Source organism: Dendropsophus ebraccatus, chromosome 3 (assembly GCF_027789765.1).
Source record: "Dendropsophus ebraccatus isolate aDenEbr1 chromosome 3, aDenEbr1.pat, whole genome shotgun sequence".
NCBI classification, from domain to species: domain Eukaryota; kingdom Metazoa; phylum Chordata; class Amphibia; order Anura; family Hylidae; genus Dendropsophus; species Dendropsophus ebraccatus.
Genome location: NC_091456.1, coordinates 12,261,441 through 12,280,068, shown reverse-complemented (window position 1 = coordinate 12,280,068; position 18,628 = coordinate 12,261,441). Strand labels below are relative to the sequence as shown.

The 18,628-nt window shown below is 43.1% G+C and overlaps 1 protein-coding gene across 17 annotated transcripts in view; it reads left to right on the top strand.

Moving 5' to 3' along the window:
- Nucleotides 1–18,628, top strand: part of NCOR2 (nuclear receptor corepressor 2) — a 344,534-nt gene that overhangs the window by 158,430 nt on the left and 167,476 nt on the right. For 13 of the 17 annotated variants that reach the window (XM_069960939.1, XM_069960943.1, XM_069960942.1 and 10 more), the window contains exons 7-9: nt 9,054–9,167; nt 9,297–9,349; nt 9,428–9,494. In XM_069960939.1, the coding sequence (XP_069817040.1) occupies nt 9,054–9,167; nt 9,297–9,349; nt 9,428–9,494 (234 nt within the window). The remainder of the gene's footprint in view (nt 1–9,053; nt 9,168–9,296; nt 9,350–9,427; nt 9,495–18,628) is intronic. The other 4 variants (XM_069960952.1, XM_069960940.1, XM_069960954.1 and 1 more) reach the window with 1 other exon arrangement.

Genomic DNA, 18,628 nt, shown 5'->3' with positions numbered 1-18,628 from the left:
ATTTATTTACTGTACTGTACATATGAGTTTTTCATTAATGTTGAACGTAATAGATAAACGAGAGATTAACAATAAATAACCAGTATGCTTTATACATATATTACACACATTCATATGTGCGCACATATAGGGGTAACATTGGGCTGTAGTAAGACAGCATCCTAGCTTATTATGTCACAACAGATTTCATATGTCATCTTGCCATAATGAATTTGATATGAGAATGACATATTAATCATTTATGAATTTTGTACAATGTGTTACATATTTGATGTTGCTCATATACTTTGCACTTATCCTACAGATACCTGTTGAGAAAGGTCGTTCTAGACCGAAACGTCCGTTGTGGTATACAATACAAGGATTACCTGTGATATAAAGAATACATGTGTCTAATTCTGGAGCCATTTCTTTTCTGTATATATACACACTGGAATAAAATAAGAGCATGAGAAAATGAAAGAAAACTGTCATATGGTGTGCAATTAATATTTCCAAATATTATAACTTTTATATTCATTGATGGCTCGTAAAAAAATAAAACCTTTTACAGAAAATAAACGTTCCTTAAAATTGCTCTATTCCCATGCTCATAGCGCTTTTATCCTTTATAAAAGGGGCTGTTTGAGGAGTCATTTTTTTTGCGCCATGATCTGTACTTTCTATCGATACCTTGATTGCTCATATGCGACTTATTGATCGCTTTTTATTACAATTTTTCTGGATTTGATGCGACCAAAAATGCGCCATTTTTCACTTTGGAATTTTTTTGCGCTTACACCGTTTACCGTGCGAGATCAGGAATGAAATAAATTAATATTTCGGACAATTACGCATGCGTCGATACCAAACATGTTTGTTTATTTATTTATTTTTATTTATAAAATGGAAAAAGGGGGGTGATATGGACTTTTATTAGGGGAGGGGGTTATTTATTAATAAAAACACTTTATTTTGTTTTTACTAACAGCAATTAGAAGCCCCCCTGGGGGACTCCTATATACACAGCACTGATTCCCCTGGGGGACTCCTATATACACAGCACTGATCCCCCTGGGGGACTCCTATATACACAGCACTGATTCCCCTGGGGGACTCCTATATACACAGCACTGATCCCCCTGGGGGACACCTATATACACAGCACTGATCCCCCTGGGGGACTCCTATATACACAGCACTGATCCCCCTGGGGGACTCCTATGTACACAGCACTGATCCTCCTGGGGGACTTCTATATACACAGCACTAATCCCCCTGGGGGACTTCTATATACACAGCACTGATCTCCCATTGAGATCAATGCTGTGTATATAACAGAGCACCGATCCATCAGATCGGTGCGCTATTATAATGGTCTGCTGTAGACCACATACATGGAGTGCCGAGCTGGGATCAGCGTCATTCTGACACTGAGCCCCGGCCGGCTCATTACAACGGATCTCCTCTCCGCGATCGCATCGCGGGGGGGAAGATCCCCACTAGACACCAGGGAGAGGTGCCACAGATACTACTCAAATGCAGCTGTCAGCTTTGACAGCTGCATTTGAATAGTTAATTAGCCGTCCGCAGCGATTGGGCGCGGCGGCAAAGACCTGCGGTCCCTGGCTGCACATAGCAACTGGGGACTGCGGGCTGCAGAGCGGGCTCACGCCGGGAGACCTCTCTGCTTCCCCTTAACGACCGCATAACTGGTATACCCGTCATGGTCGTTAAGGGGTTAGAGGAGAAATCCGGCAAAAGTTTTTATTAAGATATTGTATTGCCCCACCAAATGTTATACAAATCCCCAATATACACTTATTACGGGAAATGCTTATAAAGTGCTTTTTTTCCCTGTTTTTACTACTGCATCAAGGCTTCACTTCCTGGATAACATGGTGATGTCACTTCCTGGATAACATCGTGATGTCACGACCCGACTCCCAGAGCTGTGCGGGCTGTGGCTGCTGGAGAGGATAATGGCAGAGGGACACTGAGCATCTCTCTGCCATCATCCTTTTTCAGCAGCCACAGCCCGCACAGCTCTGGGAGTCAGGTCGTGACATCACCATTTTATCCAGGAAGTGACATCACCATGTTACCCAGGAAGTGACATCACCATGTTACCCAGGAAGTGACTTCACCATGTTACCCAGGAAGTGACATCACCATGTTACCCAGGAAGTGACATCACCATGTTACCCAGGAAGTGACATCACCATGTTACCCAGGAAGTGACATCACCATGTTATCCAGGAAGTGAAGCCTTGATGCAGTAGTAAGTGCAGGGAAAAAGCACTTTATAAGCATTTCCCGTAATAAGTCTATATTGGGGATTTGTAAAACTTTTGGGGGGCAATACAATAATTTAATAAAAATTTTCGTCTGACTTCTCCTTTAAGCTCTAAAATAATGATAGTAGTAATAATAATCATAAAAGTAATAATAATAGTAATAGTAATAATGATAATAATAAAAGTAATAATAATAATTATGATAATAGTAATAATGATAATAATAATTATAAAAGTAATAATAAGTCATCACCGGGTTCCATGTGATTCTCCATTGTAGAGCAGCATAAGGAGCAGGTGTCGTACCGCACAGTATTCTGCAAACACGCTAATTAAGATGCAGATTGTAATTGTAAATATGTTGCGGATGCATTGTATATAATGATGTAAGAGTCTCTCCACAACCCGGTGATTTGGTTCTTCGAGTCTCTTTTTTAATGAGAACTTCATTGGACTGATGATCATTATACCCATCACTCATGGGGAACTGCGAGAGCGGGGGTCTTGTTTAGAGTCTCTCCTGCTGGGATAGAGAGCGTCAGGTTCTCTAAGCGTCTGCTTCACGCAAAGCTGCAGGATCTTACTGCACAATGCCGCCTTTTATTGTGCTCTGAGGTTCATTTAAGGACGCCACAGACCGCTTTGTCTCTACAGCATCTGACTCATTGGCTTCTTATGTTTCAGATTATTGTGAGCTCGATATGGAGAAGCCATTCTGGAAGGTGCTACATCTGCACTATCAGAGGATGGATCGGATTATTATCTGAGATGTGTATATATATATATTAGATGAGAGCAAGGTGCCAAGCTTGCAAAAGTGTAGAGAATCCTTTTTTTTTTTTTCAGATCAACTGGTTTCAGAAAGTTATATAGATTTGTAATTTACTTCTATTTAAAAAGCTTCAGTCTTCCAGTACTTATCAGCTGCTGTATGTCCTGCAGGAAGTGGTGTATTCTCTCCAGTCTAACACAGTGCTCTCTGCTGCCACCTCTGTCCATGTCAGGAACTATCCAGAGCAGCAGCAAATCCTCATAAAAAACCTCTCCTGCTCTGGACAGTTCCTGACATGGACAGAGGTGGCAGCAGAGAGCACTGTGCCGGATAGGAGAGAAAACATTTCCTGCAGGACCTACAGCAGCTGATAAGTACTGGAAGAGTGAACATTTTTAAATAGTAGTAAATTACAACTCTCTGGCTCTTTTTGACACTAGTTTATTTGAAAGATGTCTTACATTTATGAAGTACCCCTTTAATCGAGGACAACGCGTTTCTAGGTATTACCTTTATCATGTCCATATAAACAATGATAACAAATGTCCTTCGTGATTGGCCATAGTCTGGAGCAACATTTAAAAAAATTAGAACATGTATGTATTTATGAACCAGTATTCGACAGGCGAATATTTATGAGCATTTTTTTTTATTTTATTTTCCTGTTTTCAGTATTCAGGCAAAAATTCACATTGCGCCCAATTTATAATTTGCGACTTTTTAAAAAGTGGCACAAACTGGTGCAGGTCTCCATCTGGTCAGTACCAGGTAAATATGTTTGCGCAGTTTTTGTGAATATCCTGAGAATATTCTGTTCACAAATTGATGAATAGTTTGTTAACTTAAAGGGGTAGTGCGGCGCTAAGAAATTATTTACAGAATAACACACATTACAAAGTTATACAACTTTGTACTGTATGTTATGTCTGTGAATCGCCCCCTTCCCCGTGTCCCACCACCCGTGTACCCATAAGTGTGGTGCATTATACATACCTGATACGTGTTGCGCCCGTCCGCCATCTTGTGCCAAGACATCATCTTCGGGAGGCCGGCCGAATCACTGCCGCCGTCCCTGATGCCGTCCCCCCTCTGCCGCGTCATAACTGAGCTCAGCCGCGATTGGCAGAGCACAGTTATGCTCAGCCAATCGCGGCTGAGCATCTGATGACTGTGCAGAAGGCGTCCGGCACTAGGGACGGTCAGAGCGGTCATCTTGTCTTGGCACAAGATGGCGGACATGCGCGACACGGATCAGGTATGTATAATGCACCACATTTCCGGGTACACGTGCGAGGGTGGTGGGACACGGGAAGGGGGCCATTCACAGGCATAACATACAGTACAAAGTTGTATAACTTTGTAATGTGTGTTATTCTGTAAATAATTTCTTCGCCCCTTTAATCTTATTTGGCCAGGTTTAAAAACAGACGAATACTCTGTAGAAAAATCAGACATAGGAAAGGAGTCTGATAAGGAGAAAACAAGGCATTTTTCACCGATAAGATACATTGTAAGGGTGCTTTCACAAGTACAGGATCTGCAGCAGATTTGATGGCGCAGATTTAAATCTGCAGCAGATCCGCAGCAGATTTGATGTTTCAGATTAGATTCAAAACAAATCTGCCACTTCAAGTCTGCTGCAGATCCTGTATGTGTGAACGCACCCTAAAGGTTCTAATACAGTACTTGATTCTATTAAAGGGGAACTCTTATTTTTCTTTAAAATCAACTGGTGTCAGAAAGTTAAATCGATTTGGTAATTTAGATATATTTAAAAATGTTTATTCTTTCAGTACATATCAGCTGCTGTATGTCCTGCAGGAAGTATTGTATTCTTAGTGAGTACAATATAACATACAACTGTGGATTTTAAATTCTTCACCATGTTTCTTGGGTTTATTACAACCCTTATTCATATGCCTTGTACTGTACTTGTTGCAGATTTTCGGTGGTAAAGCGGTGTTTTCCTACCGGTGACGCATCCTTGCAGTCAGATGCGTGATGGCGATGTCTGGGCCGGTTTTGCCGAGCTCGCCTATCTGCTGTAGAGATGAGATAAGCACATGCTGTTCTTCCTTATGTTCTTAGAAAATCGTCTGCTGTAAATCAAAACCTTGTTCAGCGAGCCGTAACTTTCTGCAGGGTTTCCCGCTTCCTTTGCAGGGTTTTATCCTCCGCTCAGTCCCAGCCATGGTATGATAGCCTCTCTGTAAGGCACACAGTGAAAACTAGAATGCTGCCTAGTTCTGAAAGCTGTAAATAACACAGTATTAGTAATGATGATTGATAATATAAGTGAGAAGTGGAAAGGTATTTGCGTCATTTCCTTTGTCAACATTGTCATTAGGCTAGGTTCACACTGCGTTTTTGCAATTTGTTTTTTTCATCCGTTTTTTGCAAAAAACAGATGGATTTGTGTGCATCCGTTTTGATCCGTTTTCCATTGACTTCCATAAAAAAAACAACCCAGATCAAAACCGATCCGTTTTTTTTTTACGGACACAAAAACATTGGTGACGTTACTTTTGTGTCCATAACAAAAAAACGGATCCGTTTTGATCCGTTTTCTCTTGCAATGGAAGAACGGATGCACGCAAATGCATCCGTTTTTCATCCTTTTTTTGCAAAAAACGGATGAAAAAAACGGATTGCAAAAACGCATTGTGAACCCAGCCTTACTCTGTTATCAGTAAAAGTATAACAAGCCGCCATAACATGGGAAAAGTGAGGTGGTAAACTGCTGTGCTGCGTCCTTTATGGCCCCACAGTTATGGGGGGCTCTACTACATGCCTATAATCAGTAATCTCAGTAGTGGTGTTAGCATCTTCACCCTGTGTTTTAGTATTTCAGTCTTATAGATCTAAACCCCACCCAATCTGGAGACAACAGTAGGGGGAAAGTGGCCATGTTTTTGTAGCGCTGGATAACCCCTTTAAGTGTCTGCTCATTTGTACTTCAAACCTGTATCACCGGATATCCCCTCCCTTAGTTTTTCCTCATTCCATGCCTGGGCCCCAGCTTTCCTTTTCTCCTTGTGCCGATCTTAGGGTAAAAAAAAAAATTACAATATTCCGGCAACTGTCAAAAGGGCGGGGCCTAGAGCATCTGTGGTTGAGGCCTACTGATGTAGAATTTCCAGCCCAGGGGCATGCTGACTGAGAGGTAAAGCGAGGAGAGGAGTGCACGGATGCCCTAGGCCCTGTCTCTTTGACACGTGCCACCAAAAAGATAAAAGAAAATTTTTTTGCATGTCTTAGAGACATGTCAAAAATTTTGATCGGTCGGGGTCTGGGTGTTCACATTGACACCATCATCAGAAGCTTTCAGCTAAGTGCCCATCTCCCCATCTCACTAGGAACTCTGCCTCCTTGCAAGAGATGATCTCCGTAGGCTAACATAGACTATTCCGAAGAATAAGGCAGCGAGCCAGGGAGTGAAGCAGTTAGCCCGGTGCTTCTCTCAGCTCTGAGAGAGATAAAAAAAAAATACTATTGACATGTTGTAGAGATGTTTTTGGAGTGACAGTGCCCTTTTAACCCCCTGCGAGTCCAGCATTAATTTTTCTGGGTTCAGAGTGTGTTTTCACATGACAACTGCAGCCATTCCCTGTCACCTACACTGTGACATACATGCATCATCAGCATTAAGGCCACTGATTGGCTGCAGCAGTCACATGGATGTACAGTACAGTGTAACAAGCGCAGCAGAATCTGTTGGCGTTATACAAATAAATATAATAATAATAATTATTATTTTTAATGATAATAATAATAATAATAATAATAATAATAATAATATTATATTAACAAAACAACCAACAAGCAGTGAAAACCATCATAGCATCAGCTTTGGGACCACAGGGGATTTATTGGGCATTAATGTTAATCATGTGTTGTTCTTTTCCACTTGTAGTCTTTAAAAAGACCACTAGGTGGCCCCCTTACTCCACTATGGAAATACAATCCATCATCCTCAGTATGTTTATGTTACTATGTTTTAAAGGGGACCTGATCTAGTTTTCTTAAAATATGTACATTGTGGTTATTGATCTGGTATAATAATGATGATGATGATTTTATCCTTCTCTCAGATACTTTTTAGAAAGAGTTGTTTTTTTTAGCAGTCTAAAAAAGTGAATGATGGAACAGAGCAATGGCGTAGAACAATAAAACAATGAATATTGAGAATACCTGTTCGAAATGGAACGTCATGGTCTCTCAGTAGAGTATATTATGTTACAGCACAGCAGTCATTGTTTGACGTTTTATCACTCTATGTATTTTCTCTATAAACCTGCTAAGTGTTTTGCGCTTCTTAGTTGAAGTGATGACCACAGAGCTAGCATCAAAGGGGTACGACATCGGAAAGAAAAAAACTCTTTCAAATGAACTGGTGGTAGGAAGTGACAGAAATTAGTAATTTACTTTTATAAAAAAAATCTCCAGTCTTCCAGTACTTATCAGCAGCTGTGTGTCCTGCAGGAAGTGGTGTATTCTTTTTAGTCTGACACAGTGCTCTCTGCTGCCACCTCTGTCCATGTCAGGAACTGTCCAGAGCAGCTGCAAATTCCCATAGAAAACCTCTCCTGCTCTCCAGACTGGAAAGAATACACCACTTCCTGCAGGACATACAGAAGCCCATAAGTACTGGAAGACTTGCATTTTTTAAATAGAAGTAAATTACAAATCTCTGGCAGTTGATTTAAAAGAATGCTGAAGTCAGCCATATGTCCCTCACTGCTCTTCACCCTGGCGTTTCACTGAAACACAGAGTGAGACACTGGGGTTACAGGGTGCACGTGCACTAGAGAGAAGTTTGGCCTTTGGGACGGGAGCTTTCCCAGTTCATTCATCAGGTGTTCATATTACAAGGTGCGAACGGAGCCTAAGAATGTAGTAAATATGATTTAGCGTTTTTGCAATCAGTTTTGTTTTTTAGGGTAGCTTCACACGTACCGCATCGCATCCGTTGGATCAGTTTCTCAATTGACCTCCATTATAAGAAAAAAAAAAAAAAGAATCAAAATGCATCAGTTTTTTAGCGTATACAAAAAACACACAAATGCATCCGTTTTTTTTCTCCATCTGTTTTAGGCTGGGTTCATAGTACGTTTTTTTTTTTTTCTCCAAAAAGGGAGGCATTTGTGTGCATCTGTGTTGATCAGTTTATCCATTGACTTCAATTATATAAAAAAAAACAAAAACAAAAAAAAACAATCCAATGATTTGACCTTATCTTTGTGTATGTTAAACAAAGGATACATTTTTATAATAGAAGTCAAAGGAAAAACAGATCAAAACGGATGCACACAAGTGCATCCGTTTTTCCATCTGTTTTTTGCAAAAACTGAAGGAAAAAAAAAAGATTGCAAAAACACCCAGCCTTAGTGTACTATTAATGTGAACCCAGCCTTAGTGTACTATTACACGGGACGATGGGGGCCCGATAATAATTGTAAACGAGCGTCAATCTGCTAGATTGTTGCTCGTTTACTGGGCCTATTACACGGCCCAATAATCGTTTAACAAGGGCTGCATGGACATAGTTACTGATGTCCTTGCAGCCCTTGCTAAACTGGCATACTTTACCTATCCCAGGTCCAGGGCTTCTCTTGCTCCTCTTCTCCCCGAGTCCTGCGCGCTGCAGCTTCAGAATGGCTTATTTTAACTGACAGGCCGCTCAGCCAATCACTGGCCACGGCAGTCCTGGCCTGTGATTGGCTTAGCCGCGTGTCAGCTAACACAGGCCGCTCTGAAGCTGCATGGCGCGGGACCCGGGGAGAAGAGGAGCTCTGGACCATGGATAGGTAATGTGTTTATTTTGCAAATCGCGTCAGTGGCCGACAATTATAGGAACCTATATCAGCGATCAGTGGATGACAACGATGATTGGCTGATCGTTGTGTTTATTATCGTTCCATGTAATAGTACCCTTAGGATGCGTTTTACTCAGGGATAACTTGTATGATGTCACTGTCTCATAAATCAACCGACGTGTTTTGCAGAAAAAGGCGGAGGCAGCTCACCGGATTCTTGAAGGTCTGGGACCTCATGTGGAACTGGTACGTCACATTCATGATACATCGGAACTAAAATGTTTCACGTGTCACTTACCACAGGTGGGCAGCATCACTGGCATCTATCTGTATACTTACTAGGGACTTGCACGTCTTTGATATTGTCTCCATGATACGTGGAAGTTCCGGTACTTTCTGCAGGAGATAACTGTACGTTGATTTTTCTTGCAGCCGCTGTACAACCAGCCGTCAGACACCAAGCAATACCATGAGAATATTAAGATGTAAGTACGCCAGCCAGGGAGTCCGGTCACTTGTAGAGTTATTTGGAAAGTTAATGTTCATCTATTTTCCTATTGTAGAAACCAGACAATGCGGAAGAAGCTCATTCTGTATTTTAAGAGGAGGAATCACGCTCGCAAGCAGTGGGTAAGTAGCGGCCATTATAACATATGGCTTCTTACTCCCAACAAGGCATATCTCACTGTTATAGGGGTTATAGAGGGCTAGACATACATAGATGTATTCTCCGAAAACAGTGCCACCCCTGTCTTCAGGTTGTGTGTGGTATTACTATATGGCTCGATTCATTTCAATGGAACTGAACTGCAGTAACTATAACAAATAGACCCATTCACCTCAGCTGTACCGCTACCGTGTTTCTCCGAATATAAGACCAAGAAGGCTTTTTGGAGTAGGTAGTATGGGGGGACAACCACGGGGAGGGGTGGGGTATACAGTATGGGGACTACCTGCAGAGGAGGATGTATAAAGTAATGGGACTAACTGCAAAGGGGGGTGTATACAATATGAGGACTACCTGCAGAGTGGGGAGGTATACAGTATGGAGACTACCTGCAGGAGGGGAGGTATACAGTATGGGGACTACCTGCAGAAGAGGGGTGTATACAGTATGCGGACTACCTGCAGAGGGGGGAGGTATACAGTATGGGGACTACATGCAGAGGGGGGAGGTATACAGTATGGAGACTACCTGCAGAGGGGGATGTACACAGTATGGGGACTACCTGCAGAGGGGGGAGGTATACAGTATGGGGACTACCTGCAGAGTTGGGAGGTATACAGTATGGGGACTACCTGCAGAGGGGGGAGGTATACAGTATGGGGACTACCTGCAGAAGAGGGGTGTATACAGTATGGGGACTACCTGCAGAGGGGGGAGGTATACAGTATGGGGACTACCTGCTGAGTTGGGAGGTATACAGTATGGGGACTACCTGCAGAGGGGGGAGGTATACAGTATGGGGACTACCTGCAGAGTTGGGAGGTATACAGTATGGGGACTACCTGCAGAGGGGGGAGGTATACAGTATGGGGACTACCTGCAGAGTTGGGAGGTATACAGTATGGGGAATAGTTAATAATGTAAAAAAACACATTTTTGGTTGAATCGTACATGAGAAAAAATGTAATAAAAAAAATATTAAAAAGTCCCATCTAAACTCATAACACAAAAAATAAGCCCTAATACAGACCTATAGCTGGGGGAAAACTGATCACTTGATCAGTTGATCACTTTATAAGACCTGGACCTATTTTTAGCGTTGCTCGTTTGCAAAACGTTCCCAAATCGTTCGCATTGAATAAGACATTGTTCGGTCGTTCGCAGTAGATACGAACGCAATAGCAAATAAATAGCGAAGAAAAAACTATCGCAATTACGATCATAAGTAACGATTATCGTTCCATGGAAACGAGTGAACGTTTGACAAGCGGTCGTTTGAGATAGTTAATCGTTAACGATTATGCAAACGATAATCGTTCGGTGGAATAGGACCCTTACTTACTGGCTGTTCAAATGAGTAGTTTACCATGCAGAGGGAGGGCCACACAAACAATCACATCATCTGTTGGGCTGCCGCACATCCCCTATTGCACAAGTAGATGTGTGGCTGGTGGGCAATGCACAAGGCCAAACTAAATGATCAGACAACAGGCAAGCGTTTGCTCATTTGTCTGCTGATTGCCGGCCCTAGTTCCCTTTTTGGCCTATAATTGCTTTGTGTAATAGGGTCTTAGCTGGCTGGTTCTAAAGATTAGTAGGTTTCTGAACACCCAGACCACAACTGATCAAAACGTTCTGCTGCCACCTCTGTCCGTGTCAGGAACTGTCCAGAGCAGGAGCAAATCCCCATAGAAAAACATTCCTGCTCTGGACAGTTCCTGAATGGAAAGAGGTGGCAGCAGAGAGCACTGTGTCAGACTGAAAAAAAATAAACCACTTCCTGCAGGACATACAGCAGCTGATAAGTACTGGGAGACTTGAGATTAAATAAAAGTAAATTACACATCTATATAACTTTCTGACACCAGTTGATTTGACAATAAAAAAACAAAAAACATTTGTGATGGAGTTCCCCTTTAAGTCTTATAGGCGAAATCAGCACTCTGTACAGCAGTGCCAGCTTAGGCTGGGTTCACACTACGTTTTTGCATTTGTGTGCATCTGCTTTGACCCGTTTTTCTATTGACTTCCATTATAAAAAAAAGCCGATCAAAACGGATCCGTTTTTTTTAACATACACAAAAGCGTAGTTCGTCCTACTTTTTTTTTTTTTTTACAATGGAAGTCAGTGGAAAAACTGATCAGAACGGATGCATGCAAATGCAAAAACGGATTGCAACAGATTGCAAAAACGTAGTGTGAACCCAGCCTTACTAGTACAGTAGTGCTACATATGAATTTTGGCCTGTACCCATCTGCTTTCTCATTCAGTCTGCCTTCTTTATTTAATATTATTTTCCTTATTTGTCAGACTTTAGCGATTTATAGGGAATCAATGGCAAAAACAGAGGATTTCCCATTGGCTAAACTGCCCAATTATATAGTCTGAGGAAGAGATTTATCAAACATGGTGTAAAGTGAAACTGGCTCAGTTGCCCCTAGCAACCAATCAGATTCCACCTTTCAGTTTCCAAAAAATCTGTGAGGAATGAAAGATGGAATCTGATTGGTTGCTAGGGGCAACTGAGCCAGTCTCACTTTACACCAGGGGGGAAATTTATCAAACATGGTGCAAAGTGAAACTGGCTCAGTTGCCCCTAGCAACCAATCAGATTCCACCTTTCATTCCTCACAGACTCTTTGGAAAATGAAAGGTGGAATCTGATTGGTTGCTAGGGGCAACTGAGCCAGTTTCACTTTACACCATGTTTGATTAATCTCCCCCTGAATGTCTATTAACGCTGTTGTAAAATATAAACCAATAGAACGTATGAAAAATACGTGAGGATCTCTTCCTGGTCGGGAGGTCCTGATGCTCCTCCAGAGATTGGTAGATACTGATCATGGATGTAGTGCAGTAGTCCTTGGTGAGTTGTTCCTGAGTACAGGGACCTGGATAGTATAATATAATGGGTTTATAAGCGGAGTTCCTTTTCTGATATTAGTACAGCGCACAGATGGTTAAATGAGAAAGCTTCTCGGTGTCAGGTTGAGGTGCCGACTGTACAGGGTTTTGGAGCCAGAGGACAACTTAATCTTTCAAGGCACAAAGGAGCAGACGCTGATCCAGCAAAATACAAGGTAGAATTAATTACAAGTACAGAAGTGAAACCTTTCTGAGTGATCACTACGGCTACTGAGAACACAGAGGCGGCTCTCCTCGCCAGCCGAGCCCGGTACAGATGGGATTTCACTCTACAATTAAAGGAAACCAATGTCAGTCCCTGAAGGCAGGGGTGTTATTTATATTCCTAGGCAAGTCAGGTTTGACATCTTTAAGGCCCTGTCTGTATTTGGCCGTGTAATAAATTGTACAAGGCACAATTTATTACACAGCCCGGCCGCACGAATGATGCCTGTATCGTTTGTGCGGCCATTCAAAGGGGAACCATCAGCAGGTTAAACGAATCTAACCTGCTGATATGTCCCTATTGCACAGGAGACGGCAGGGAGGAAGGTATGTCTCCTACCTTCCTCCTCGGCACCGTTCCAGTGCAGTTAGTGGTTTGCTTCGTAGTCCGTAAAACCATTTGGGGCACCGTTAGGAACACTGCCTGTACCCTGCCGGCCCGCACCTCTCTAATTATAATCAATGGAGTGAGCCGGCCTGGGTAAGTGCTATGGGGGGATTTCCCAGTGCTGCTAAAAATTTTTTACCAGACTGTGGAGCAAACTACTAACTGCTCCTGAACGCCACCAAGGATGAAGGTGAGAGACATATCTTCTTCCTTGGTATCTCCTGTGTAGTAGAAACATATTAGCAGGTTAGGTTCATGGTGGGTGGAGCCTGTCTCCCCTATATTGCACACACAGAAGAGAGGATGCTGCTCTTTCATCTCTATACTACACACTTACAAGTAGCAGCAGCATGGAGGTCATAATTGAGCAGTACTAAGCAGTCTGAGCTGGTGAAGGGAGCCCAGGGGTGAAAGCCCAATACAGTATAAGCACTTTGCAGTCTGTGTTTGCTTCTGGCTCTCTCCACCCCCTCCATAAACATGTACGGACAGACCATAATCTGATCACTCAGTGAATTGTTAGTCCCTCTTGTAAAGACAAAACAGGCTTAGGTGACTGAACGTTTCGGGTGGGGGCAGGAAAGCAGTCTGATAAAAAGAGTGAGAAGTCCGGCGTTTTCCAAAAGCAGTCAGCCTGCAGTGGGAAGGGGAAAATTGATTTCAAGTAACAACTTACCTCTCGCTGTGGTGAGCAGCGGGAGCAGCTCTGGGACCTCCGCCAGGCTGCGGGATCTCCGGGGTCTACATGTCATCACTCAGCTGATGGACTGACCGCTCAGCTAGTAAGGGGGCGGGACGCTGCTTCAGTCACTGATAGGCTGAGCATTCCACAGGCGGCAATGGCACGTATATTTTCGTATTAATCAGGGCCGTAGTTGCAATCGGCAATAACGGCCATAGTTATACGAAAATATATGTTGTGTCACGGAACGGCTGGTCTCTGAAAAGATCATCCCGGATGATCTTTTGGCCTGCAGAGTTCTGATGCGAGCGCATCAGCGCATGCCTGCATCAGAACTCACCATTACACACTATGGAGCCAACCACTCGCTTCATAGTGTGCACTGACAGAGCTTTCTGCTGCCGTCAGTTGTTTGCGGCGTGTATACTACTGTATGTGTATACGCTCCGGCCAGGACCCCATAGAGAGCAAGCCAACGTATTTTTTCATATTAACGCTGTTCGTTGTTGCAATCAGCAACAACGGCCGTAGAAATACGAAAAAATACGTTGTGTGAACATAGCCCAAAGCTGTAAAGAAGACTGATTGACAGTTCAAGAAACTGTTGAGATTATTTTTGTATACATTTTTTAAATAAAATAAGAAAATAAAGAAAAAAAGAGACACCTAAAGGTACAGAATGTCATCTTCCTGCTCTTCGTGTTCTCATACGCTTTGTTATGGTGATCTGTGGACTTTAGAGGATTTAAAACTTAATATTTTACACACTGAAAAAAAAAACCCTGACAATATTAGAAGCCATCAAATATATTATAAGCCCTTCATAGTCTGGGACAGGGGTAAGGAACCTTGGCCCTCCAGCTGCTGCAAAACTACAACTCCCATCATGCCCGGACAGCCAAAGCTAAAGCTGGTAGAGGAGAAACAAAATAGAACAAGCTCCATAACCCCTTTGTTAGGTGGATGAGTATAATTATGCCTGGAAACCACCAAGCACGTGATACGGCCGCCGTCCGTTATCGGAGAAGACATGAAGGACTGGCCTCCTTCTCCGTACACAGCTTGAGCTTTATTGCTATAGCGCCCGTATCATAACATATTTGACTATTATTCTGGCTGCACCGATAGAACATTTGTAAATCAATCTGCAAGGGAGTTTACTAGAAAAATAGACCCGCAATAATATGTGAATTCTCTACAGTTGTAAAGGGAGGTGATAAAAGGCCGGTGCATGAGAAAGAGGTCACGATAGAAACCCGTCGGAGGGAGAGCCGTCAATCCATGTCACCACTGTGATGTTTTCAATAGAAGTTGGCCTGGGGACTTTTTATTCTGTCTGTCGACATTTACTTGTTTTACTATAATGCACTAATGTTTTGAGAAGCCTTTAGTGCATCTCGAGCTGTCTACCAGTTTCTAGAGGGTTAATGTTATGCATAGGTGAGCTGTACTTACCTTTGCCAATGTTGTCTATTTAAAGGGGTTGTTCTTTCAAATCAACTAAATTACAAATCTCTGGCATTTGCTGGAACCAGTTGATTTGAAATAATTTTTTTCTGGTGAACAACCCCTTTAAACTTATGGTTCCCTGAACCATGTATATAAATAAGTATATGTTGTCAAGAGTGAGCAATAAACTGTTATGCCAGAGAAGCCTTTTGATATGGAATTCCCCTTTAAGAGTAGATTTCCATCAGGGCCGGGCTGGGAGATCACCGGCTATATTTAAGCCACTTTGACCGTTTTACAGTTTGCTGATAAAGAGGATTATATTTTAGATGATGTCGAGTAACACGAGCCGTAGACGTTTGAGTTCTTCATTTTGGCGGAGGCCTTCTTCCTAGCAGCGCTGTTCTAGCAGAGTCCGGCACTGTGTAAATCACAAAGCCGGGAATCGACATCCGTTTGCCAACCGCTCTGGTATTTTCATTGGACTCTGGGAGGCACAAGTCTCATCTAGTCACTACTATAGTTATTCATTAGGTTTCTGACCAGTGCTGTGACGCACTAGACGTGCATGTAAGTGAGACCAGGCCTCTTGCAAAGCAGATGTTGGCATCATAGAATTCTTCTTGTGCCTCATTAAAGGAGTGTGAGCGCCCCCAACAGGTCACACTATTAAGATTTCCTTTTAGTGTCAAACATATAAATTTTATTAAAGGACAAAAGTTAGCAGATATATCATTCAGTGGCCTACATGGCCATCTCTACACAAAGAAAAGGTAATAACAGGAAAAATAAATCCAGTGTACCGTTACATATCATGAGGTAATACATGCATCACATAAATGACATAAAATGGGACCAGTTATGCAAACTTAGAGAGATACATAATAAGAAATATCCGCAACAAACGGAGAATTAAACCAAGGGGTCCAGGTCTTCTCATAGAGGGCAACCGCATCAGCACGTATGGCTGCTATCTTTTCTGAGAGCATAATTTCGTTCACCCTTATTATTATTTTCTCTAAATGGAGATGGGATTGCTTCCAACAAGACGCTATGTGAATACGTGCTGCAAGGAGAATGAATTGTGAAAGCTTAAATAGCTGGTTCGGCATCTTAGGTGGGCGGACGCCAAAAAGACAAGCTTTAGGGGTCTTAGGGTAAGTGTGTCCTATAGTTGTTCTGATTACATCTACCACTGATCCCCAGAGCGCTTGCACAATGGGACATGACCAACAAATGTGGTGCATAGTGCCATTTACCAAACAACCCCTAAAACACAGCGGAGAGACGTCTGGGTATATGGCATGAAGCCTGGCCGGTATGTAGTAAGCTCTATGGAGAACTTTAAGAGCAGTTTCTGTCAGAGAAACCTGCCAGCTACCCTTGCTAAGAAATTCACTGCTTGTCCTCCACTGGAGGGGGGATAGGGAAAAATGTAGGTCTGCCTCCCATTGTACCATATGAGGCAGTTTCACATCTATCGGTAGGGTATTAAGCATAGAATAGAGTAGAGATAACATACCGGTTCTAGAGGGGGTAAACAGTGCTAGCCTCTCAAAAGTAGTTGGAGAAATCTCCCTAGATTTAGGCAACAATGACCCAAAAAATGAGAAGACCTGGCGAACCCTGAACATTTCAGAAGGAGGTGCCCTAGAATGGGCCAAAAACTCGTCCATGGTATACAATCGTTTGCGGCAGAGAAAGTCGTAAAGCTTAGTATACTTATTGGTAGTCCACCAATGGAACGCATTATGAGACAACCCTGGTGGGAAAGAGGGGTTGCCTAACAATGGGAGCAAGGGAGATACCGGTGACTGCAGATTTTTCTTAAATCGGACCCTACGCCATAGGGCCAAAGAATATAAAACTATCTGGGCCGAGGTGTGCAATTTGGGAAGAGTAGGTGTATGGGACCACATGAGAGTAGGCAAGGTATGAGGGGCAACCAGGTCAGATTCTAATTGAACCCACTGTGGGCGACCACTAGTAACATTTACAAGCATCAGTTGCGCTAGCCTGGCTGCCTGATAATAAGTAAAAAGATGAGGAACTGATAGACCCCCCGACCTTTTGTGTACAAACATAATCTTTTTTGCTATCCATGGCCTACGCCCGTTCCAAATAAAGCAAAGTATATCTCTCTGTAGGCCCAATAGGTCTGAGCGAACTAGGGGTATTTGGAGACATCAAAAATGATAAAGCACCCTGGGTAACACAACCATCCTCACCGCGTTTATCCTTCCCAACCAAGACAGATGAGGAAAGTTCCATCTAGACAGATCATTTCGGATTGCAGAAAAGAGAGAGGGGTAGTTGGAAGAATACATAGTGGAGAGAGAGCTAGTGAGCTTAATGCCCAAATAGGCAAGTGACTTGGGAGGGGGGGAGGGGGGGGAACCAAAATTCAGTGACAAGAGTTTTTGCTGAGACAGGGGAACATTACAATAGAGAGTCTCTGACTTCGCTTGATTGATTCGAAGGCCAGACACTTTCTCAAAGTTAATGTACTATTACACCAACAGATCTTTAGACAGGGTCTGAAAAAGATTGGGAAGGGAAACCAACGGGTGAGTCAGTGAAAGCAGAGAATCATCGGCAAATAGATGAAGTTTATAGGAGTGGAAGGCTATGTCAACCCCTCGTATATTGGGATTGTGACGTATTGCTGCCGCCAGGGGCTCCATTGCCAGCGCGAAAAGGGCCGATGACAATGGACACCCCTGGCGGGTGCCCCGAGAGATAGGTATTGCGGACGCACAGGAAGAAGGAAGCTTAAGAAAAGCTGAAGGAGAAGAGTAAAGAAGGTGTAAAATCTTAGTGAACGTGACTGTGACTGACTATCATCGGCTGACCGTTGATATAGGTTTGGTCCAGGGCTCCTCCTGTGCTCTGTTTCCCGGTCCTGCACGCTGCAGCTTCAGAGCGGCCTGTCTTAGCTGACAGGCCGCTCAGCCATTCACTGGCCGCGGTGGTCCCGGCCGGTGATTGGTTAAGCTGACAGGCCGCTCTGAAGCTTCAGCGCGCGGGATCCGGAGAGAAGTGGACTGCAAGAGAAGCCATGGACCATGGATAGGTAATGTATGCAGTTTAGGCAAGGGCTGCAAGGACATCGGGAAAGATGTGTAATACCACCCTAAGTCTCTACGGGCCTTTATAATTCTTTTCTCAAGAAGAATTATTATCCCTTTGGTCCCCAGACAATAGGCCCCTCAACATCCGACCAGCACTGTACCAACGAGGGGCAATAATGACTGCAAATGGGTATTCTTGCCTTCTGGCTTGGCACACATTCCCATTCATGTTCCAAGACTCCTAGTTGGGGTCAAACACTGACTTAAAGGAAACACTACCTTCAAAGGGGGATGGGAGAAATGCTTTGCGTATCTAAATTCTACAGTTTGGAAATTCACAAAATACTTTTAAACTTTTTTTTTTTTTTTTTTTCACT